The 22,096-nt window shown below is 53.3% G+C and overlaps 4 protein-coding genes and 2 long non-coding RNA genes across 6 annotated transcripts; 3 read left to right on the top strand and 3 right to left on the bottom strand.

The window, feature by feature from the left end:
- Window positions 1-1,441: 1,441 nt before the first annotated feature.
- Window positions 1,442-3,576, bottom strand: LOC125327349 (mas-related G-protein coupled receptor member H-like). Its single transcript, XM_048306790.1, has 2 exons — window positions 3,367-3,576; window positions 1,442-2,593 (listed from the first exon to the last, which is right to left on the bottom strand). The coding sequence occupies exon 2, from the start codon at window positions 2,481-2,483 to the stop codon at window positions 1,539-1,541; it is 945 nt and encodes a 314-aa protein (XP_048162747.1). The 5' UTR covers window positions 2,484-2,593; window positions 3,367-3,576; the 3' UTR covers window positions 1,442-1,538.
- A 337-nt stretch (window positions 3,577-3,913) lies between these two features.
- LOC125327427 lies at window positions 3,914-6,044 on the top strand. Its single transcript, XR_007204242.1, has 2 exons — window positions 3,914-3,993; window positions 5,169-6,044. It is a non-coding gene; the product is annotated as an uncharacterized LOC125327427 (long non-coding RNA).
- A 2,148-nt stretch (window positions 6,045-8,192) lies between these two features.
- LOC125327701 (mas-related G-protein coupled receptor member A7-like) lies at window positions 8,193-8,651 on the bottom strand (the record flags this gene model as incomplete). The annotated part of the gene is made up of 1 exon (XM_048307486.1): window positions 8,193-8,651. A coding segment is annotated over exon 1 (459 nt), but the record flags the coding sequence as incomplete, so codon positions are not given.
- A 1,364-nt stretch (window positions 8,652-10,015) lies between these two features.
- LOC125327441 lies at window positions 10,016-12,222 on the top strand. Its single transcript, XR_007204256.1, has 2 exons — window positions 10,016-10,171; window positions 11,347-12,222. It is a non-coding gene; the product is annotated as an uncharacterized LOC125327441 (long non-coding RNA).
- A 1,353-nt stretch (window positions 12,223-13,575) lies between these two features.
- LOC125327338 (mas-related G-protein coupled receptor member H-like) lies at window positions 13,576-18,006 on the bottom strand. Its single transcript, XM_048306777.1, has 4 exons — window positions 17,980-18,006; window positions 15,724-17,789; window positions 14,825-14,940; window positions 13,576-14,317 (listed from the first exon to the last, which is right to left on the bottom strand). The coding sequence occupies exon 2, from the start codon at window positions 17,737-17,739 to the stop codon at window positions 16,750-16,752; it is 990 nt and encodes a 329-aa protein (XP_048162734.1). The 5' UTR covers window positions 17,740-17,789; window positions 17,980-18,006; the 3' UTR covers window positions 13,576-14,317; window positions 14,825-14,940; window positions 15,724-16,749.
- Window positions 18,007-19,873: 1,867 nt separating this feature from the next.
- Window positions 19,874-20,752, top strand: LOC125327700 (mas-related G-protein coupled receptor member H-like; the record flags this gene model as incomplete). Its single annotated transcript, XM_048307485.1, has 1 exon — window positions 19,874-20,752. A coding segment is annotated over one exon (879 nt), but the record flags the coding sequence as incomplete, so codon positions are not given.
- Window positions 20,753-22,096: the final 1,344 nt, after the last annotated feature.

The raw sequence follows: 22,096 nt of genomic DNA, 5'->3' as shown, positions 1-22,096 counted from the left end.
CCCATCCCATCCCATCCCATCCCATCCCATCCCGCGGGTTTCCCGCCCGGCAGCCTCTCCCCACCTTGAAGCGCTGCCCGTCGGGCTCTGCTGCTCTCCAGCGCGGACATTTGGGATCGGCAGCATCCAGAGCCTTCCTGACCCCTCCTGACCCCTCGCACAGGCCCAGACCCCCCCGGGGCCGCCTTCCCCCCGACAGCCCCGCTCCTGCCCCGCTCCAGCCGGGACCAGGCACATCTTTGCCGTGGCACTCCCGGAGCAGCCGGGGCCGTGCTGAGCCCCTGGGCCATCCTGCCCGTGCCGCCTGTGCCGGTGCCAGCCCAGCTCCGGGCACTCGGCATCACGGGGGCTCCGGGCAGCACCAGCCGTGGCCGTGTCCCCTCCCTCCACCCACATTCCCGGCTGGCAGCAGGAGCCAGAGGCAGCCGGGGAGCGCTGGCAGAGGGGGCCAAGGCAGCTCAGGTTTCACGGAGCTGTTTATTGATATCAGACTGCAGGGGGATGCAGGAACCACGGCAGGGGGATTTTTGGGATGACAGCCTGTTGGGGAAGATGTTGGGGAAGATGAAACAGGAAAGCCTTGGAAATATGATTGCCTGACAAAAGATTTTGGGAATATGAAAACTACAGGCAACATCGAAATGAAAGCCACTTTTGAAATACCAGGTCTTAGTTACTGAACAACTAGAAAACAATGGTATGGCCGACTGAAGTAATCCCCTCTTGATGGAACAATACCCTCTGCTTGCAAACAGGTCCAAGGGTCAGAGCAGACCCTACTAGCTCAGCAGAAGGGGTCCAAAGAGTAGTTTTTAGAAGTTAAGATGTAACACTCTATGGTAATATAAGAACTCTTATAGGCTGTATGTAAATGCTATAGGATTTGTATCTTGTATTAGATTGGTTAGTGACAATTAGAATATTCAGTACAGAAGATGATTTATTGTATTGTAACCAGGACTTCTATTCATTCTCATTCTCATTCTCATTCTCTCTCTTCCACTTCCACCCATGCTCCTACTCTCTCTCTCTCTCTCTCTCACCCGTTCACTCTCTTGCTCTCTTGGGCCTGCTCAGAGCTGAGTCTGCCAGCTCTGAGCAGTGCCCCAATACCCACGCCCTTTACAATAAACCGGCTGTGTCCCAAGACCTGCCTATAGAGATCTCTCGTCTCCATCCGTCACCGTCTACGTCCGGCCGTCCCGACTGGACCCCAGAACCCCCGTAACCTACAGTCTGGCACCCACCGTGATTGCCTAACCCACACCCGAAACCTACAACAGCCCTGTGAGGAAGGATCCGTTTGGGGAACAGTGTCCTAGGAACCGTGAGGGAGGAGGAAAGCCATGCTCCAGGGTGCTCCCTGCAGAGCTTCCCTCCCACATCGCCTGTGGCACTGCCCCTGCTCTCTTCTCCTGCGGGATTACACCAGCCCAGGGAGGGTGATCCCGTGGATATTTATTGATCAGGTGGCTCAAGGAATCCCTCAGCCACTGTCCCGGGGTCCTTCAGCAGTTCAGGGGAAGGGATCAACAGGCTCAGATCACCGTGTCCATGGCAGGATCATTGCTGCTGGGAGTATTTTCTTCTGGTTCCTCAAAGACCTTCTGGAGGGATTCCCTGAGGGACCCCACGGTACAGAGCGTCCAGCACCTCCCCACAGAGCAGTGCCTCCAGGAACTCCCCACTGAGAAGTAGATGAAGGGTTTGATGGTGCTGTTGATGCAGGCGAGCAGGAAAACAACCTGGGAGGACACAACAGTGTAACCGAGCTGCTGCAGGACATTCCAGACACTGATGGGGAGAGCGAAGAGCACAATGAGGAAGATAACGATGTCACGCCTCTTGGGTTGCTGCTGCCTGGAGCTGCACTTGGCTTTAACGATGCCAGTTGTGCTGGAAATGAACACGGGTGCAGCAATGAGGAGCAGGATGGCGGCAAACACAGAGGTGAGAGCCACCCGGCAGTGCTCCTCTTCGTGTAATGGGCACAGGAATGTCACCGTGGGAAAGACAGTGAAGAGAGCGAAGAAGGTCCAGTATTGGACACTGTACACCACCCACAGCAGGCACAGGGGAGGGTGGCACCGGCAGAGCTGGAGGAGCTTTCTCATGTCACTAACCACATCGAGGCGCGCCAGCCGGAACAGCCCCCAGTAGCAGGACATCATGGACAGCTGGAAAAGGAAGCTCACGTACACCAGGGGCATGATAGGAGAGCAGGACACATCCTCCAGCAGGGAGAGCAGGGTGGAGGGGGCCGCGAGGAGGAGGAAGATGAAGTCAACAGCAGCCAGGTCAAAGATGCGGACAATGCGGCCTTGCAGTGTGAGGAGCCGGAGCACAGCCCCATTCCCAGCCAGCCCACAGAGGCAGATGAGCAGTGTCACACTGTGTATGGCAACGTTGGTGACATCTATCTCACACAGATCGGCTCCTTCGGTGGGTGAGGCAGAAGGTGGGGACACGGAGCTCACCTCCATGGATGGACGCTGGGCAGGCGCTGGGATGTGGCCCCGGCTGTGGTCAGAGTGGATGGGCAGTCAGTGCTTGGAGAATCCAGGGATGGACCAAGCGGCTCCTCAGCAGCTCCCTGCAGCGGGAAGGATTCGGTGGAGAGAAGTGAGATGTGCAGGGGAGGAGGGCGGTGGGAATGGTGGGGTGGGAGAGGGAGGTGGGAGGGTTGGGCTGTTCAGCAGGGGACTGATAAAGAACATAGAGAACAAACATTTTCAGCTCCCCTGCAGTTGCCGAAAGTGTAAGTGGCCAAAAAGATAAAAGTATGTGAAAGTGAGCACACAGGATGATAAACGTGGCTGGAGGCAGTGCAGGAGCAGATCAGGAGGCCTGCAGTGGTTCTGAGGCAGTTCTGTAACAAGAAGCAACAGCGCATGGCCAAAGGAAAAGTTCAAGGCGAGGTCACCTTTAATATGGCAGCACTCGGTGAATAGGAGCACCAGAGACCCCTCCTGATGAACCTCCAGGATCATGAAAGGACTCCCAGGAGGAGGTGGATGCATGGAACTGAGTCCTAGGAAAGTGATGTTTATGTATCAGACAATAAACATGTTTGAATGACTGTGTGTGGTTATAATGGATACAGACCTTGCTATAAAGTCTCAGCACATACAAAACCAGGGAGAGATCCTCCTGTGCTGGTAAAGAATTCCTGCTTCCTCACACTTCCCATTGTTTTAGAAAGTTTATTCTGGCCCATTTTGGTATCAAGATGCAGAACTGAAGAGCAGGGCAGGGCAGGGAGGAGCTGGGGAGGGCACTGCGGTCAGCGGGAGAGGGTGGCAGGAACAGAGCAGCTGCAGGAGGAGAGGAAGGTGGGGCAGGGAGGAAGGAGAACATTCCACTGACCTGTTCAGTGTGGGGCAGCAGCAGGCACAGGGGCTCTGTCCCCATCAGCGGCGCTTCCTGGCACCCCTTGCTCCTTTGGGATCCACATCCTAAAGCGGCTCCTCCCAGGTCAGGAACACGAAGGAGAAAGTGCCCAGATCACCAGGAGGTGCCCACTGCTGTCCCACCAGCTCCTCTCCGTGCCCTGTCCTCGTGTTGCTCCCCCACACTCAGTGGGGTCATAGGGCAGTCGGAAGTGCTTTTACAACTTTGGCTACGTCAGAGCTCCACTGCCTTGGAATTACTGGGGTTTTTTTTCCTCTAGGAAGTGCCTTGAGGAAAAAAGGTCCATTTTGTGTTTGGCTCCTCATTTTCTCCTCTACAGAAACGCTTGTTCCCCGCAAGATGTCCCATTCTCCAATTGCCATCCCTGTCCTGACAAGTTTCTACCATTTCTCATTTTACTTCCCTTAAGGGCCATGTTCCCTCCAGCAGCAGAGGGATGCTGGTGGTGCTGGTGGCACTGCAGTGCTGGCAGTGCTGGCGGTGCCTGGTGAGGCAGCTGGGTGCTTGTCAGAATCAACTCCCATTCCAGGAAGAGCTCCGGGTTCATTGCAAACACCTCCCCTGGGCCTCATAAAAGCCCAGGTGAGCCAAGAATTCCCATTTTTGTCATTCTGCTGCAGGCTCACGCAGCCCAAGGGAAGGACAGCAATCAGCTGCTTGCAGCCAGGTTATCAGCACTGAGAGCCCACCTTAATTACTGCCAATACCCTTAATGATTCAATGAGAGCACAGATTTGGGGGTGCTGGGATCCCTTTGCAGCCCTTCAGCAGAGCTCATCCTGCTCCTCCTCAGTCTTGGGAGCACTTGTGGTTGTTTTTACCTGATCCCCCACCCTTTGCCAGCAGGAACACCTTCCACCAGACCAGGTTGCTGCAAACCCCATCCACCCTGGGCTGGAACAGTTGCAGGGATGGGGCTGCCAGAGCATCCCTGGGAACGTGTGCCAGGGCCTCTCCAGCCTCACAGGGAAGGATTTCTCCCTCATATCCAATCTGAACCCACCCTCTGGCAGTGGGAAGGCATTTCCCCTTGTTGTCCTGTCACTCCAGGCTCTTGTCCAAAGTCCCTCTCCACCTCTTCTGGAGCCCCTTTAGCTCATGGATTATGAACTGTTTGCCCTTGGAAGGATTGGCATGGTGAGGAGATGTGAGATTCCATAGCTGGGGACACAAACGGGGTGTCAGCAAGGAGGAGAGGTGACAGCTCTGGTCCCAGGGTCCCCACACACAGCAGCTTCCAGCAGGAGCATCCCAGCTCCCAGGCACATGTCAGCCTGGGTAGGAATCTCCTCACTGCAGCTTTCTAGGAATTCCATGGAATTCTCTGTACGCTGCTGTCGGACTCCCCAGGGAGTGTAGATGACTCAGATGAAACCTCAGACTTCCTAAGGGTTGTAGCCAAGAGAGCAGCATTGATTCACCTCCTCTCAGAAAAAATAGCATTCCTGAAATCCCAAATCACCCCTCTGCTGTGTGCCTGCGCTCCAGCTCACACACAGAATTTACTGTTGCATGAATTCTCCTGGAAACTGTGTGGTGAAGGGCAAGTACCACTGAAGTTGTGGTATACAAGTGGCAAAAGTAGGTTTGAACCAGAAATCAAAGTTCAGCAGCACATTTGTAGTGCAGGGTCCTAAGGATCCAGCCCAGGAATGAGAGGGGGCAAGTTCAGGCAGTTCAAAGACAGGATTTTGGGATTGGGGTTGCTTTAAAACAGAAGAGGAAGCTGACACAGAGACAAACTGCTTTTCCCATAGGTCTCATTGCTGAGGCTCTCTCCTGTTCCTCATCTCCTGGACAAAGGCAAGAGCAGATGAGAACCAGAGCCCTGCTCCCATCAAAGGCTCTGGAAGGAACCTTAGAGATCATCTCATTCCAACCCTGCAGCCATGGGCAGGGACACCCAGGAAGCCTTTTGCTTTGAAACCTTTGCTTTGAGTCTTTCCCATTCAACAGGCCTGCGCTCCCTCTGTCTCAGAAGTGAGCTTCCCTACCCTGTGGAATATTAAAATTGAGTCAGTAAGGCTCAGAGCTTTTCCCAGTGGGTTTTCCTGGTGTCTTTGATCAAAAAGAGCGTGCAGGTGGATCAGAAGTCTCGGCACAGCAGTGCAGAACAATTCCTGGGCCATTCCTGTCCATCTCCGGCAGGTCCTGACACATGGGAAGGCCCTGTGGAGGCTTCACAATGAGCTTTGTTGCCTGGGTGAGTGGGCAGGTATTTGGGACGGCCCCTGGGAGGCTTTCCCCAAAATGCACACTGAGTCTGGGGCTGTGTGCAGTCTTGTGAGTGGGAGAGGGATGGTCTTCAGTGATCCTTCCAACCCAAACCATTCTAGGATTCCATGGAAAACGGGAAGCTCAGGTAGGGACTGGCCTGGGTGACAAGGAAGGTGCTTGGAAATCGAAAAAGTTCATGGAAAGATCATGATCCACCTGCACTTGCCTTGGGAGACGCTCCCTGGCTGAGTTGTTCTTTCCTGGACAAGAGGTTGTACCTTGGAAAGTTTCTCCTGTCCAATGGACAGGAAAAAGGGAGACAGGGAGAGAAAAACCCTCCCAGATGTGGGAGTTGCTCTGCTCTCTTCATTATTAACAACTCTGTTAATAAATGCTTTTTAGGATGTTTCACCTCACGTGTGTCTCCAAAGCCTGACTCACCCCCCACGGCTTTCTCTCTCACTTCCTGGCAGCGATTGAATTTCAGACCCAGACTGGCAGGGAGTCTGAATTGTTTATTCAAAGCAGTGAGTTGGTTTTATACACTTTTCTAAGGCACAGTATTTCCTTTGTTGGTGTGACCTATCCCGTGTTGCCACATCAGGAACACACTTCCTAGGGCTCTGCAGCATGACACCTCCTCCTCCCAGGGCCCGGTGGAGACAAGCCCCTCTGTGCCACCATGTGCTCCTTTGTTCTGCCGTGTGCCTCTGCAGGCAGGTTTTACAGCTCACAACCCAATTCTCTCTTATAATTCCCCATAACTTCCCTTTCCAGAACCAGTGGAACGCTGGTTTCCCCTGGATTTGAGGCCGTGGCAAAAGGAGGGACAACTTCCCCCCGAGTAAGAGATGGGGCTGCTGCCCAGCTCTCTCCCAGGAGGGATGAGGAGCTCTTGGCACTGTCAGCATCATCCCAACCACGGCAGGCAGCAGCCTTAGGAAGGGCTCTGCTGTGAGACAGGTACCTGCCCTCCTCAGACAAGGCAGGGGCTTTAGAGTGGGAAAAAAGAAGGAAAGGAGCCCTTTTGGACACTGTTCAGCAGGGACAGGCTCTGCAGCAAAGCCCAGATATTATTCATTCACCACATTCTGGGGTCAGAGTTCCCACGTTGGAATGAGACAAAAGCAATAAATGCCCATTTCATGTAGGGGTGGTACCAAAATGGCAAAGATCAGCACAGCCTGGATTGTGGCTGAAGCTGCTGTGCAGAGTCGCTGTTCAGCTCCTCCTGAGGGTGGCCAGGTTCAGGATGGAGGTGCTGAAGGGCTTCCTTGGACATGGATGCTGGGGAACCAGAGGACGGCCCCGTTGTGCAGGACAGCAGCACAACCCCCTAATTTCTGTGCAATCCAATGGTCCAAGCTCCTGGTGACGTCAATTTCCATATTTCCAGCGGGTTTTGGTCACAGGCACAAGAGTTCAGTGGAGTTCACCTCTGAGCCTGCTCTTTACTCAGAATGATTTCATTCTGGAATGAAGGAATGTGACAAATTGCCACTCCAAGAGGAAGGGAATGTTGCTGTCCCTGCCCAGCTCTGCAGCCCTACCTGGTGTCTCTTGCCATCACTGGGAATGCAGGGCCGGCTCTGGCGGCCAGAAGGGGAGGATGCTCCGTGCCATCCCGAGCCCTCTCCTGCCATCCAGAGGCACCAGCCCCGCAGAGATTTGGGGAATCACCGCTGCCCCGTGCTGGCTGTGTCCCCAGGCCTTAACCTGTCCCACCCTCTCCGGGAAAGAGATCCCTCAAAACGCCATGAAACTCATCTGCTGAGCCAAAGGAAACGGAGTTTATTCCCTGGGGCGCAGAGGCAGTGAGGGTCATTCCATGGGGAATAGAGCCAGGGAACAGGACTGAGCCCGGCTGCACTGCTTGGAGCCACGTGGAGCCGGGAGGGAGGAGGAAATCCATGCTCCAGTGTGCTCCCTGCAGAGCATCCCTCCCACATTGCCCGTGGCACTGCCCCTGCTCCCTTCTCCTGCAGGAATAAACCACCCCAGGGAGGGTGATCCCGTGGATATTTATTGATCAGGTGGCTCAAGGAATCCCTCAGCCACTGTCCCGGGGTCCTTCAGCAGTTCAGGGGAAGGGATCAACAGGCTCAGATCACTGAGTCCATGGCAGCAGCATTGCTGCTGGGAGTATTTTCTTCTGGATCCTGAAAGACCCTCCAGAGGGCTTCCCTGAGGGATCTCACAGAGCAAGGCCTCCAGCACCTCCCCACCAAGAAGTAGATCAAGGGTTTGATGGTGCTGTGGATGCAGGTGAGCAGGAAAAAAAGCTGGGAGGACACAGCGATGTAACCGAGCTGCTGCAGGAAATTCCCGAGGCTGATGAAGAGAGTGAAGAGCATAATGATGAAGATAACGATGTCGAGCCTCTTGGGTTGCTGCTGCTGGGAGCCACACTTGGCTTTAATGATGTTGATTGTGCGAGTAATTACCATGGGTGCAGCAAAGACGAGCAGGAGGATGGCGAAAATGGAGATGAGAACCACCCGGCAGTGCTCCTGCTCTTGTGAGGGGCACAGGAATGTCACCGTGGGAAAGACAGTGATGAGACAGAAGAAGGTCCAGTATTGGACACTGTCAAGCACCCACAGCCGGCGCTTGGGAATGTTGTAGCGGCAGCAGAGCTTGCAGAGCTTGTCCATGTCCAATATGATGCTGCTGTTCACCAGCTGGAACAGCCCCCAGTAGTAGGAGACCATGGACAGCTGGAAAAGGAAGCTCACGTACACCAGGGGCATGATAGGAGAGCAGGACACGTCCTCCAGCAGGAAGAGCAGGGCAGAGGGCAGCGCAAAGAGGAGGAAGAGGAAGTCAGCGACAGCCAGGTCAAAGATGAATTCAGTAATGTCGTTCATGACGATGAGCCGGACCACAGCCCCATTCCCTGCCAGGCCACAGAGGCAGATGAGCAGTGACACACTGTGTATGGCCACGTTGGTGACATCTATCTGACACAGATCGGCTTCTTCCGTGGGAGAGGCAGAAGGTGGGGACATGGAGCTCACCTCCATGGATGGACGCTGGGCAGGCGCTGGGATGTGGCCCCGGCTGTGGTCAGAGTGGATGGGCAGTCAGTGCTTGGAGAATCCAGGGATGGACCAAGCGGCTCCTCAGCAGCTCCCTGCAGCGGGAAGGGTTCGGTGGAGAGAAGTGAGATGTGCAGGGAAGGAGGGTGGTGGGAATGGTGGGGTGGGAGAGGGAGGTAGGAGGGTTGGGCTGTTCAGGAGGGGACTGATAAAGAACATAGAGAATAAACATTTCTGGCTCCCCTGCAGTTGCTGAAAGCGTAAGTGGCCAAAAAGATAAAAGTATGTAAAAATGTGCACACAGGAAGATAAACGTGGCTGGAGGCAGTGCAGGAGCAGATCAGGAGGCCTGCAGTGGTTCTGGGGCAGTTCTGTCGCAAGAAGCAACAGCGCATGGCCAAAGGAAAAGTTCAAGGCGAGGTCACTTTTAATATGGCAGCACTCAGTGAATAGGAGCACCAGAGAGCCCTCCTGATGAACCTCCAGGATCATGAAAGGACTCTCAGGAGGAGGTGGATACATGGAACTGAGTCCTAGGACAGTGATGTTTATGTATCAGACAAGAACAAAGCCTTAATGCCTCTGTGTGTTTCTAATGGATAAAACCCCTGCTGTAAAGTCTCCCCACACACAGAGAACAAGGAGAGATCCTCCTGTGTGTCCTGCACAGGTAAAGAATTCCTGCTTCCTCACAATTCCCATTGTGTTAGAAAGTTTGTTCTGGCCCATTTTGGTATCAAGATGCAGAATGGAAAAGCAGGGCAGAGCAGGGAGGAGCTGGGGAGGGCACTGCGGTCAGCGGGAGAGGGTGGCAGGCACAGAGCAGCTGCAGGAGGAGAGGAAGGTGGGGCAGGGAGGAAGGAGAACATTCCACTGACCTGTTCAGTGTGGGGCAGCAGCAGGCACAGGGGCTCTGTCCCCATCAGCGGCGCTTCCTGGCACCCCTTGCTCCTTTGGGATCCACATCCTAAAGCGGCTCCTCCCAGGTCAGGAACACGAAGGAGAAAGTGCCCAGATCACCAGGAGGTGCCCACTGCTGTCCCACCAGCTCCTCTCCGTGCCCTGTCCTCGTGTTGCTCCCCCACACTCAGTGGGGTCATAGGGCAGTCGGAAGTGCTTTTACAACTTTGGCTACGTCAGAGCTCCACTGCCTTGGAATTACTGGGGTTTTTTTTCCTCTAGGAAGTGCCTTGAGGAAAAAAGGTCCATTTTGTGTTTGGCTCCTCATTTTCTCCTCTACAGAAACGCTTGTTCCCCGCAAGATGTCCCATTCTCCAATTGCCATCCCTGTCCTGACAAGTTTCTACCATTTCTCATTTTACTTCCCTTAAGGGCCATGTTCCCTCCAGCAGCAGAGGGATGCTGGTGGTGCTGGTGGCACTGCAGTGCTGGCAGTGCTGGCGGTGCCTGGTGAGGCAGCTGGGTGCTTGTCAGAATCAACTCCCATTCCAGGAAGAGCTCCGGGTTCATTGCAAACACCTCCCCTGGGCCTCATAAAAGCCCAGGTGAGCCAAGAATTCCCATTTTTGTCATTCTGCTGCAGGCTCACGCAGCCCAAGGGAAGGACAGCAATCAGCTGCTTGCAGCCAGGTTATCAGCACTGAGAGCCCACCTTAATTACTGCCAATACCCTTAATGATTCAATGAGAGCACAGATTTGGGGGTGCTGGGATCCCTTTGCAGCCCTTCAGCAGAGCTCATCCTGCTCCTCCTCAGTCTTGGGAGCACTTGTGGTCGTTTTTACCTGATCCCCCACCCTTTGCCAGCAGGAACACCTTCCACCAGACCAGGTTGCTGCAAACCCCATCCACCCTGGGCTGGAACACTTGCAGGGATGGGGCTGCCAGAGCATCCCTGGGAACGTGTGCCAGGGCCTCTCCAGCCTCACAGGGAAGGATTTCTCCCTCATATCCAATCTGAACCCACCCTCTGGCAGTGGGAAGGCATTTCCCCTTGTTGTCCTGTCACTCCAGGCTCTTGTCCAAAGTCCCTCTCCACCTCTTCTGGAGCCCCTTTAGCTCATGGATTATGAACTGTTTGCCCTTGGAAGGATTGGCATGGTGAGGAGATGTGAGATTCCATAGCTGGGGACACAAACGGGGTGTCAGCAAGGAGGAGAGGTGACAGTTCTGGTCCCAGGGTCCCCACACACAGCAGCTTCCAGCAGGAGCATCCCAGCTCCCAGGCACATGTCAGCCTGGGTAGGAATCTCCTCACTGCAGCTTTCTAGGAATTCCATGGAATTCTCTGTACGCTGCTGTCGGACTCCCCAGGGAGTGTAGATGACTCAGATGAAACCTCAGACTTCCTAAGGGTTGTAGCCAAGAGAGCAGCATTGATTCACCTCCTCTCAGAAAAAATGGCATTCCTGAAATCCCAAATCACCCCTCTGCTGTGTGCCTGCGCTCCAGCTCACACACAGAATTTACTGTTGCATGAATTCTCCTGGAAACTGTGTGGTGAAGGGCAAGTACCACTGAAGTTGTGGTATACAAGTGGCAAAAGTAGGTTTGAACCAGAAATCAAAGTTCAGCAGCACATTTGTAGTGCAGGGTCCTAAGGATCCAGCCCAGGAATGAGAGGGGGCAAGTTCAGGCAGTTCAAAGACAGGATTTTGGGATTGGGGTTGCTTTAAAACAGAAGAGGAAGCTGACACAGAGACAAACTGCTTTTCCCATAGGTCTCATTGCTGAGGCTCTCTCCTGTTCCTCATCTCCTGGACAAAGGCAAGAGCAGATGAGAACCAGAGCCCTGCTCCCATCAAAGGCTCTGGAAGGAACCTTAGAGATCATCTCATTCCAACCCTGCAGCCATGGGCAGGGACACCCAGGAAGCCTTTTGCTTTGAAACCTTTGCTTTGAGTCTTTCCCATTCAACAGGCCTGCGCTCCCTCTGTCTCAGAAGTGAGCTTCCCTACCCTGTGGAATATTAAAATTGAGTCAGTAAGGCTCAGAGCTTTTCCCAGTGGGTTTTCCTGGTGTCTTTGATCAAAAAGAGCGTGCAGGTGGATCAGAAGTCTCGGCACAGCAGTGCAGAACAATTCCTGGGCCATTCCTGTCCATCTCCGGCAGGTCCTGACACATGGGAAGGCCCTGTGGAGGCTTCACAATGAGCTTTGTTGCCTGGGTGAGTGGGCAGGTATTTGGGACGGCCCCTGGGAGGCTTTCCCCAAAATGCACACTGAGTCTGGGGCTGTGTGCAGTCTTGTGAGTGGGAGAGGGATGGTCTTCAGTGATCCTTCCAACCCAAACCATTCTAGGATTCCATGGAAAACGGGAAGCTCAGGTAGGGACTGGCCTGGGTGACAAGGAAGGTGCTTGGAAATCGAAAAAGTTCATGGAAAGATCATGATCCACCTGCACTTGCCTTGGGAGACGCTCCCTGGCTGAGTTGTTCTTTCCTGGACAAGAGGTTGTACCTTGGAAAGTTTCTCCTGTCCAATGGACAGGAAAAAGGGAGACAGGGAGAGAAAAACCCTCCCAGATGTGGGAGTTGCTCTGCTCTCTTCATTATTAACAACTCTGTTAATAAATGCTTTTTAGGATGTTTCACCTCACGTGTGTCTCCAAAGCCTGACTCTCCCCCCACGGCTTTCTCTCTCACTTCCTGGCAGCGATTGAATTTCAGACCCAGACTGGCAGGGAGTCTGAATTGTTTATTCAAAGCAGTGAGTTGGTTTTATACACTTTTCTAAGGCACAGTATTTCCTTTGTTGGTGTGACCTATCCCGTGTTGCCACATCAGGAACACACTTCCTAGGGCTCTGCAGCATGACACCTCCTCCTCCCAGGGCCCGGTGGAGACAAGCCCCTCTGTGCCACCATGTGCTCCTTTGTTCTGCCGTGTGCCTCTGCAGGCAGGTTTTACAGCTCACAACCCAATTCTCTCTTATAATTCCCCATAACTTCCCTTTCCAGAAGCAGTGGAACGCTGGTTTCCCCTGGATTTGAGGCCGTGGCAAAAGGAGGGACAACTTCCCCTCGAGTAAGAGATGGGGCTGCTGCCCAGCTCTCTCCCAGGAGGGATGAGGAGCTCTTGGCACTGTCAGCATCATCCCAACCACGGCAGGCAGCAGCCTTAGGAAGGGCTCTGCTGTGAGACAGGTACCTGCCCTCCTCAGACAAGGCAGGGGCTTTAGAGTGGGAAAAAAGAAGGAAAGGAGCCCTTTTGGACACTGTTCAGCAGGGACAGGCTCTGCAGCAAAGCCCAGATATTATTCATTCACCACATTCTGGGGTCAGAGTTCCCACGTTGGAATGAGACAAAAGCAATAAATGCCCATTTCATGTAGGGGTGGTACCAAAATGGCAAAGATCAGCACAGCCTGGATTGTGGCTGAAGCTGCTGTGCAGAGTCGCTGTTCAGCTCCTCCTGAGGGTGGCCAGGTTCAGGATGGAGGTGCTGAAGGGCTTCCTTGGACATGGATGCTGGGGAACCAGAGGACGGCCCCGTTGTGCAGGACAGCAGCACAACCCCCTAATTTCTGTGCAATCCAATGGTCCAAGCTCCTGGTGACGTCAATTTCCATATTTCCAGCGGGTTTTGGTCACAGGCACAAGAGTTCAGTGGAGTTCACCTCTGAGCCTGCTCTTTACTCAGAATGATTTCATTCTGGAATGAAGGAATGTGACAAATTCCCACTCCAAGAGGAAGGGAATGTTGCTGTCCCTGCCCAGCTCTGCAGCCCTACCTGGTGTCTCTTCCCATCACCGGGAATGCAGGGCCGGCTCTGCCGGCCAGAAGGGGAAGGATGCTCCGTGCCATCCCGAGCCCTCTCCTGCCATCCAGAGGCACCAGCCCCGCAGAGATTTGGGGAATCACCGCTGCCCCGTGCTGGCTGTGTCCCCAGGCCTTAACCTGTCCCACCCTGTCCGGGAAAGAGATCCCTCAAAACGCCATGAAACTCATCTGCTGAGCCAAAGGAAACGGAGTTTATTCCCTGGGGCGCAGAGGCAGTGAGGGTCATTCCATGGGGAATAGAGCCAGGGAACAGGACTGAGCCCGGCTGCACTGCTTGGAGCCACGTGGAGCTGGGAGGGAGGAGGAAATCCATGCTCCAATGTGCTCCCTGCAGAGCATCCCTCCCACATTGCCCTTGGCACTGCCCCTGCTCCCTTCTCCTGCAGGAATAAACCACCCCAGGGAGGGTGATCCCGTGGATATTTATTGATCAGGTGGCTCAAGGAATCCCTCAGCCACTGTCCCGGGGTCCTTCAGCAGTTCAGGGGAAGGGATCAACAGGCTCAGATCACTGAGTCCATGGCAGCAGCATTGCTGCTGGGAGTATTTTCTTCTGGATCCTGAAAGACCCTCCAGAGGGCTTCCCTGAGGGATCTCACAGAGCAAGGCCTCCAGCACCTCCCCACCAAGAAGTAGATCAAGGGTTTGATGGTGCTGTGGATGCAGGTGAGCAGGAAAAAAAGCTGGGAGGACACAGCGATGTAACCGAGCTGCTGCAGGAAATTCCCGAGGCTGATGAAGAGAGTGAAGAGCACAATGATGAAGATAACGATGTCGAGCCTCTTGGGTTGCTGCTGCTGGGAGCCACACTTGGCTTTAATGATGTTGATTGTGCGAGTAATTACCATGGGTGCAGCAAAGACGAGCAGGAGGATGGCGAAAATGGAGATGAGAACCACCCGGCAGTGCTCCTGCTCTTGTGAGGGGCACAGGAATGTCACCATGGGAAAGACAGTGAAGAGAGCGAAGAAGGTCCAGTATTGGACACTGTACACCACCCACAGCCGGCGCTTGGGAATGTTGTAGCGGCAGCAGAGCTTGCAGAGCTTGTCCATGTCCAATATGATGCCGATGTTCACCAGCCGGAGGAGCCCTCAGTAGTAGGAGACCATGGAGAGCTGGAAAAGGAAGCTCACGTACACCAGGGGCATGATAGGAGAGCAGGACACGTCCTCCAGCAGGAAGAGCAGGGCAGAGGGCAGCGCAAAGAGGAGGAAGAGGAAGTCAGCGACAGCCAGGTCAAAGATGAATTCAGTAATGTCGTTCATGACGATGAGCCGGACCACAGTCCTGTTCCCTGCCAGGCCACAGAGGCAGATGAGCAGTGACACACTGTGTATGGCCACATTGGTGACATCTATCTGACACAGATCGGCTTCTTCCGTGGGAGAGGCAGAAGGTGGGGACACGGAGCTCACCTCCATGGATGGACGCTGGGCAGGCGCTGGGATGTGGCCCCGGCTGTGGTCAGAGTGGATGGGCAGTCAGTGCTTGGAGAATCCAGGGATGGACCAAGCGGCTCCTCAGCAGCTCCCTGCAGCGGGAAGGGTTCGGTGGAGAGAAGTGAGATGTGCAGGGGAGGAGGGTGGTGGGAATGGTGGGGTGGGAGAGGGAGGTGGGAGGGTTGGGCTGTTCAGGAGGGGACTGATAAAGAACATAGAGAATAAACATTTCTGGCTCCCCTGCAGTTGCTGAAAGCGTAAGTGGCCAAAAAGATAAAAGTATGTAAAAATGTGCACACAGGAAGATAAACGTGGCCGGAGGCAGTGCAGGAGCAGATCAGGAGGCCTGCAGTGGTTCTGGGGCAGTTCTATAACAAGAAGCAACAGCGCATGGCCAAAGGAAAAGTTCAAGGCGAGGTCACCTTTAATATGGCAGCACTCAGTGAATAGGAGCACCAGAGAGCCCTCCTGATGAACCTCCAGGATCATGAAAGGACTCCCAGGAGGAGGTGGATGCATGGAGATGAGTCCTAGGACAGTGATGTTTATGTATCAGACAAGAACAAAGCCTTAATGCCTCTGTGTGTTTCTAATGGATAAAACCCCTGCTGTAAAGTCTCCCCACACACACAGAACAAGGAGAGATCCTCCTGTGTGTCCTGCACAGGTAAAGAATTCCTGCTTCCTCATACTTCCCATTGTGTTAGAAAGTTTATTCTGGCCCATTTTGGTATCAAGATGCAGAATGGAAGAGCAGGGCAGAGCAGGGAGGAGCTGGGGAGGGCACTGCGGTCAGCGGGAGAGGGTGGCAGGCACAGAGCAGCTGCAGGAGGAGAGGAAGGTGGGGCAGGGAGGAAGGAGAACATTCCACTGACCTGTTCAGTGTGGGGCAGCAGCAGGCACAGGGGCTCTGTCCCCATCAGCGGCGCTTCCTGGCACCCCTTGCTCCTTTGGGATCCACATCCTAAAGCGGCTCCTCCCAGGTCAGGAACACGAAGGAGAAAGTGCCCAGATCACCAGGAGGTGCCCACTGCTGTCCCACCAGCTCCTCTCTGTGCCCTGTCCTCGTGTTTTTCTCCCAGGCTGGGTGGAGTCATGGGGGAGTTGGAAATTGTGACTTTGGCTACGTCAGAGCTCCAGTTCCTCGGAGTTATTTGTCTTGGGGTTTTTTTTGCTACAGATGAAGTGGCTTTTGTCAGAAGCCCCACATGAACAATTTTGCAAATGGCTCCTGATTTCCTCCTGGTTAGAACCACTCCTTCCCTGCTGAATGTCCCATTCTCCGACTGCCTTCACTCTCCCAACAGGCTTCTAACACTTCTCGTTTCACTTCCCTGAGGGGTCATGGTCCCTCCAGCAGCAGAGGGATGCTGGTGGTGCTGGTGGCACTGGAATGCTGGTAGTGCTGGCAGTGCTTGTTAGGCAGCTGGCTGCTTCTGAGAAGCAACTTCCATTCTGGGAAGAGCTCTGGGATCATTGCCAAAACCTCCCCTGGGCCCAAAAAGCACCAGCCTTAGGAGGGGCTCTGGTATGAGACAGGAACCTGCCCTCCTCAGACAAGCTAGAGGCTTTAGAATAGGAAAAGCTAAGGAAGTGAGCCATTTTGGACACTGTTCACCAGGGACAGGCTCTGCAGCGAAGACCAGATATTGTTTATTCACCAAATTTTGGGGTCAGAGTTACCACGTTGGAATGAAACAAGCAATAAATCCAAATCGGATTTCGGGGTGGTAAAAAAATGAAAAAGATCAGCACATCAGAGTTTATTCCCTGGGTCCGAAGCACTGAGGGTCATTCCCTGGGGACTAAAGGAACAGGACTGAGCTCAGAGCCATGTGCCCCCATACTTCTGGCTGTCTCTAAGCTGCCCCATCTCCACGTGCCACATGTCCAGCAGTGTCTCACAGAGCTGTCACCTCCTCCACAGTGTCCCCAGGGCCGTGGCTGCCCTCGTCACTCCCCGTTTTCTCCTCAAACACCCTCCGCAGAGCGACTTTGACCGAGCGCTGGAAGCGGCGCCGCCAGCAGCTCCCCACCAGCACGTAAATCACCGGGTTGAGGCTGCAGTTCAGCAATGCCAGCAGGAAAGAGGGGTCTTCTGGGAATAAATCACCAGAATCAGGGAGATTGAGGAAAACCTCCACGCAGAAAGGGATGCCGAAGGTGAAGAAGAGCAGCACGTTGAGCAGGATGGCAACAAAGAGCTTCCCCGGGTGTCTCCTCCGTGAGCCACAGCACAGCTTGAGAAACAGGAACAAATTGGAAACCAACATCGTGAGGGAAAAAACTACAGAAATGGTGAGGGCTACACCTGCAAGGATGGTCTCAGAGTCTTCAGTATAGGTGAAGGTGACGTAGAGGGAGGAAACAAAAACGCTGGCAAGAGCCCAGAGGGCCCCGCTGACGACGCCCGAGAGGTGCCGGGGGCGGTGGCAGCGGTACCAGTTGGGGCAGAGGACGGAGACGCAGCGCTCCACGCTGAGGGCTGCCAGCAGCCCCAGGCTGCTCATGTCAAACAGGTGGCACGGGAAGCCAAGGACAAACACAAAATGCCTATAGTGATGAATAAAAGGAAACAAAGATGTGCAAAATGCTGCTAAGGTCAGAAAAGCCAATATAAGCAGGAGAAACAGGAGGAGCAGGGAGAAGTCGGCAACAGCCAGGTTTAGGATGTAGAGAGTGAAAGGGCTCTGCTTCGTGTGGAAGCCCAGGAACCACACAACCACCCCATTCCCTGCCAGCCCACAGAGGGAAATCCCCAGGCACACACTGGCAAAGGCGATCAGCGTGTAGGGAAAGCTCGAGCATTGAGCTGGGACATATTCCTCCAAGTCCACAAATCCATAAACTACATCATTCAGGGTGAGGTTTGTTGTGCTGTTCTCCTCCATGGTGAATGATCCTGCTGCCGGTGGCTGCCTTCTCCTTTTCCCACCACTTCCTAGGAGAGATGGGGAACCACAGGGAAAGAAGGGCCATCAGCATTCCCAGCACTTCCCATCTGTCCACACAGCCCCACGCCAGCCCCAGGAAGAACCCCCACCCCTGCAGTGCCCAGGACAGGCTCCCACCCCTCCAGCCGTGACCCTGGACAGGAGGCATCTCCCACCACTCCATCCCTGGATTCCTACCTCCAGCAGGAACAGCTCTGTCACAGCAGCCCCAAGAGGAAGGATCTGGGGGTGGCTGCTGGAACCACTGGCTGTGCTTCAGCCTCGGCCCTCGTGCCTGGGGTGCAGCCCTCGGCCCAGAGATCACATCCCATGGTCAGAGCCTCCCCTCACAATCTCCCCACATCGGTGACAGCTTCCCCTCATGTGTCCCAGGGACAGAGATCTTGTCAGGATGAGGTGGCCACGTCACTGCCTTCCTCTATCCCTGCCACTCTCCAGTGTCATCCCACCATGCAAGGGGCTTCTGGCTTTCACTGCGTGTGCCAGGTGGTCCATCCATCAATGCAGAGGGGGATATAAATCATTCCCAGGAATGGAGGATGGCAGAGGGGTGAGAGAGATGAGCCAGAGACCTTCAGGAGTGAGAAATCACTGATGTGCAGACATGCAACAGCACGAGTTGCTCAGTGCCTCTAGTCACATGTAACTGGTGCTCAAAGACTTCTCCCAACTTCCTTCTGAGAGACACTTCCAGGAGTTGCACCTTCCTCCATCTCTCTCTCATGGATGGACCCTGAGCCTAAGTTCTCTCCTTGTTTCAAGTTTTCCTCTAGCTCCAAATCCTGCAGCTCCAGGCTGGACACCCTGGAAAGCCCACAAACCTTGTGCATTAACATGCATTGGTCATGGGGATGACAAGCACAGGATATAACTCTGAAGGAGAGAGAAAACACATGAAAGAGGGGCAGAAAATAAGCAATAAAATGCCAGTCCCTGTGCTGTGAAAGGCTGTGGTTGTGTGGCAGGAACTGCTTGGAGATAAGAGCGCTTTGGCAGCACCATGTACCCCACAAACCTAATCTCAGAGGAGACACTTGCCTGGCAAGGGTGATTAGGCTGATGACTGGGATTAGATGGGATGGGATTAGAGGCAGTGGGCAAAGCCCTCATGCAGTCCTGTGTCTGGGCACTGGTGATTTCCCACAGCAAGTGGACACAGGGACTGTGCTCGTCCCCATGGCTGCTGCTCAGGGGCTCTGTTGCCCTCTGATGAGGTCGGGAATTTCTGAGGGGTTCAGAAAAACCTGTAATAGCTGAATGGACCGTACAGGGCTACCCCTTCCATGGACAGGCTCTGCCCTCACCAGAGGAGGGTTTTGGTCCAGGATTCCCAGCACCTGAAGGGACATAATATTATCTGTGCTGTCCTCACATTTTCATTGGCTCAGATCCAGTAAATGATGTTTAAAATTCTAAAGTCTGAGTGCCTGCATTAATGGGATCATAACAGATCAGCAGCCCCTCATGAAGAACTGGGGGGAGGAGAGGAAGGCGGTGACGTGGCCACCTCATCCTGACAAGATCTCTGTCCCTGGGACACATGAGGGGAAGCTGTCACCGATGTGGGGAGATTGTGAGGGGAGGCTCTGACCATGGGATGTGATCTCTGGGCCGAGGGCTGCACCCCAGGCACGAGGGCCGAGGCTGAAGCACAGCCAGTGGTTCCAGCAGCCACTCCCAGATCCTTTCTCCTGGGGCTGCTGTGACAGAGCTGTTCCTGCTGGAGGTAGGAATCCAGGGATGGAGTGGTGGGAGATGCCTCCTGTCCAGGGTCACGGCTGGAGGGGTGGGAGCCTGTCCTGGGCACTGCAGGGGTGGGGGTTCTTCCTGGGGCTGGCGTGGGGCTGTGTGGACAGATGGGAAGTGCTGGGAATGCTGATGGCCCTTCTTTCCCTGTGGTTCCCCATCTCTCCTAGGAAGTGGTGGGAAAAGGAGAAGGCAGCCACCGGCAGCAGGATCATTCACCATGGAGGAGAACAGCACAACAAACCTCACCCTGAATGATGTAGTTTATGGATTTGTGGACTTGGAGGAATATGTCCCAGCTCAATGCTCGAGCTTTTCCTACACGCTGATCGCCTTTGCCAGTGTGTGCCTGGGGATTTCCCTCTGTGGGCTGGCAGGGAATGGGGTGGTTGTGTGGTTCCTGGGCTTCCACACGAAGCAGAGCCCTTTCACTCTCTACATCCTAAACCTGGCTGTTGCCGACTTCTCCCTGCTCCTCCTGTTTCTCCTGCTTATATTGGCTTTTCTGACCTTAGCAGCATTTTGCACTTCTTTGTTTCATCTTGCTCCTCTCTACGTAGATTTTGTGTTTGCAGTGGAACTCCTGTGCCACGTGCTGGACCTGAGCAGCTTGGGGCTGCTGGCAGCTCTCAGTGTGGAGCACTGCGTCTCCATCCTCTGCCCCATCTGGTACCGCTGCCACCGCCCCCGGCACCTCTCGGGCGTCGTCAGCGGGGCCCTCTGGGCTCTCGCCGGGGTGTTGGTGTCCTCCCTCTACCTCACTTTTGCTGAAGACTCTGAGACCATCCTTGCAGGTGTAGTCCTTGTGATTTCCCTGATTTTGTCCTTCGTGATGTTGGTTTCCAATTTGTTCCTGTTTCACAAGCTGCGCTGCAGCTCCCGGAGGCGGAAGCCAGGGAAGCTCTTTGTTGCCATCCTGCTCAACGTGCTGCTCTTCTTCACCTTCGGCATCTCTTCCTGCATGGAGGTTTTCCTCAACCTTCCCGATTCCAGTGAGTTATTCCCAGAATACACCTCCTTGCTGCTGGCATTGCTGAACTGCAGCCTCAACCCGGTGATTTACGTGCTGGTGGGGAGCTGCTGGCGGCGCCGCTTCCAGCACTCGGTCAAAGTTGCTCTGCGGAGGGTGTTTGAGGAGAAAATGGGGAGTGACAAGGGCAGCCACAGCCCTGGGGACACTGTGGAGGAGGTGACAGCTCTGTGAGACACTGCTGGACATGTGGCACATGGAGATGGGGCACCTTAGAGACAGCCACATCTGTCTCTGTGGGGACAAGAGCACTCCAAGCAGTGTAGCCAGGCTCAGTCCCGTTCCCCAGCTGTATTCCCCATAGAACAACCCTCATTGCCCCGTCCATAGGGAATAAACTCTGTTGATGAAGCAAAGATTGCAGAAATGGGCAGAGCACGGGGTGCTGGGTTGGTGGTGGTGGGATTCAGGGTATAGGGAATAAGAGATGGCGGAAGATTACAATTTGGGGAAAAGAAAGAGGAAAAAAAAGAGAGAGAGGAAAAGAGAGAGAAAGGGGGAAAGGGAGAAAAGGGAGGAGAGAGAAAGAAAGAAAGAAAGAAAAGAAAGAAAGAAAGAGAGAAAGAGAGAAAGAAAGAAAGAAAGAGAGAGAGAGAAAGAAAAAGAAAGAAAGAAAGAAAGAAAAGAAAGAAAGAAAGAAAGAGAAAGAAGGAAAGAAGGAAAGAAAGAAAGAAAAAGAAACAAAGATACAAGAAAGAAAAAAGGAAACTAAGCAAGAGAATGAATCTGAGAGAAACAGAGCAAGCAAGAATGAAAGAAAATAAGAAAGGAAGGGAGAAAGTAAAAAATAACAATTGAGAATGCAAAGGATTTGCTTGGATAGGAGAGATGAAGAAGGATATTCCTAGTGTGCTAAATCCCCATGAATAGTTGGGTCAGTCACACAGGGGCTGGTCCTGCTCCCTCTGGAATCATCGGAGGAAGTGTTATTCACCTAAGCACAGCAGTGATATACCAAAAACCACCTGGAATTAAGCTGTTATAAAATAAACTTGGCTTTTCTGTCCTTTTTCAGTAGACACTGACTGGAAGGTTCTTCCTGTGCCTTAAATAAAAAAAAAAAATTATTTACCTGAGTTTATATTCTGTGTGTTTTTATCAGCTGATAAAAAAAAAAAAATGATTATGATAATGATAATGATAAAAAAATAATAATGATAATAAGATACAATTTTTTATCCCTTTGAAAAATAACAACAACAAAAAAGAGCCTTTTGGTTTTTTTAACAGTACGGAAATGTTTTGTTTGTCCCAATGATAAAGTCATCTGAGATATCAAAAAGAGAACATTTTGAACATGAACCTGTGAGGTTTTTCAAAGAAAATTATCCATATTGCCTTTTTCTAACAATTTTGGTTAAAAGAATAAATGTTAGGTAGTGTGATAGCACAAATAATCCCATTTTGCCCCTCAAATTTGGATTTGGTTTAGAGAAGAATTTGTTGCAAATCATGGTATTTATTTACCTTGTTCTGTTTCCTGTATTTCCCCCCCTATCTTTCAGTGTATTTCTATTG

This window comes from Corvus hawaiiensis, chromosome 6 (assembly GCF_020740725.1).
Source record: "Corvus hawaiiensis isolate bCorHaw1 chromosome 6, bCorHaw1.pri.cur, whole genome shotgun sequence".
Classification (NCBI taxonomy): Eukaryota; Metazoa; Chordata; class Aves; order Passeriformes; family Corvidae; genus Corvus; species Corvus hawaiiensis.
The sequence above is the reverse complement of the archived record's forward strand: the minus strand, read 5'-3'. Positions and strand labels throughout refer to the sequence as shown.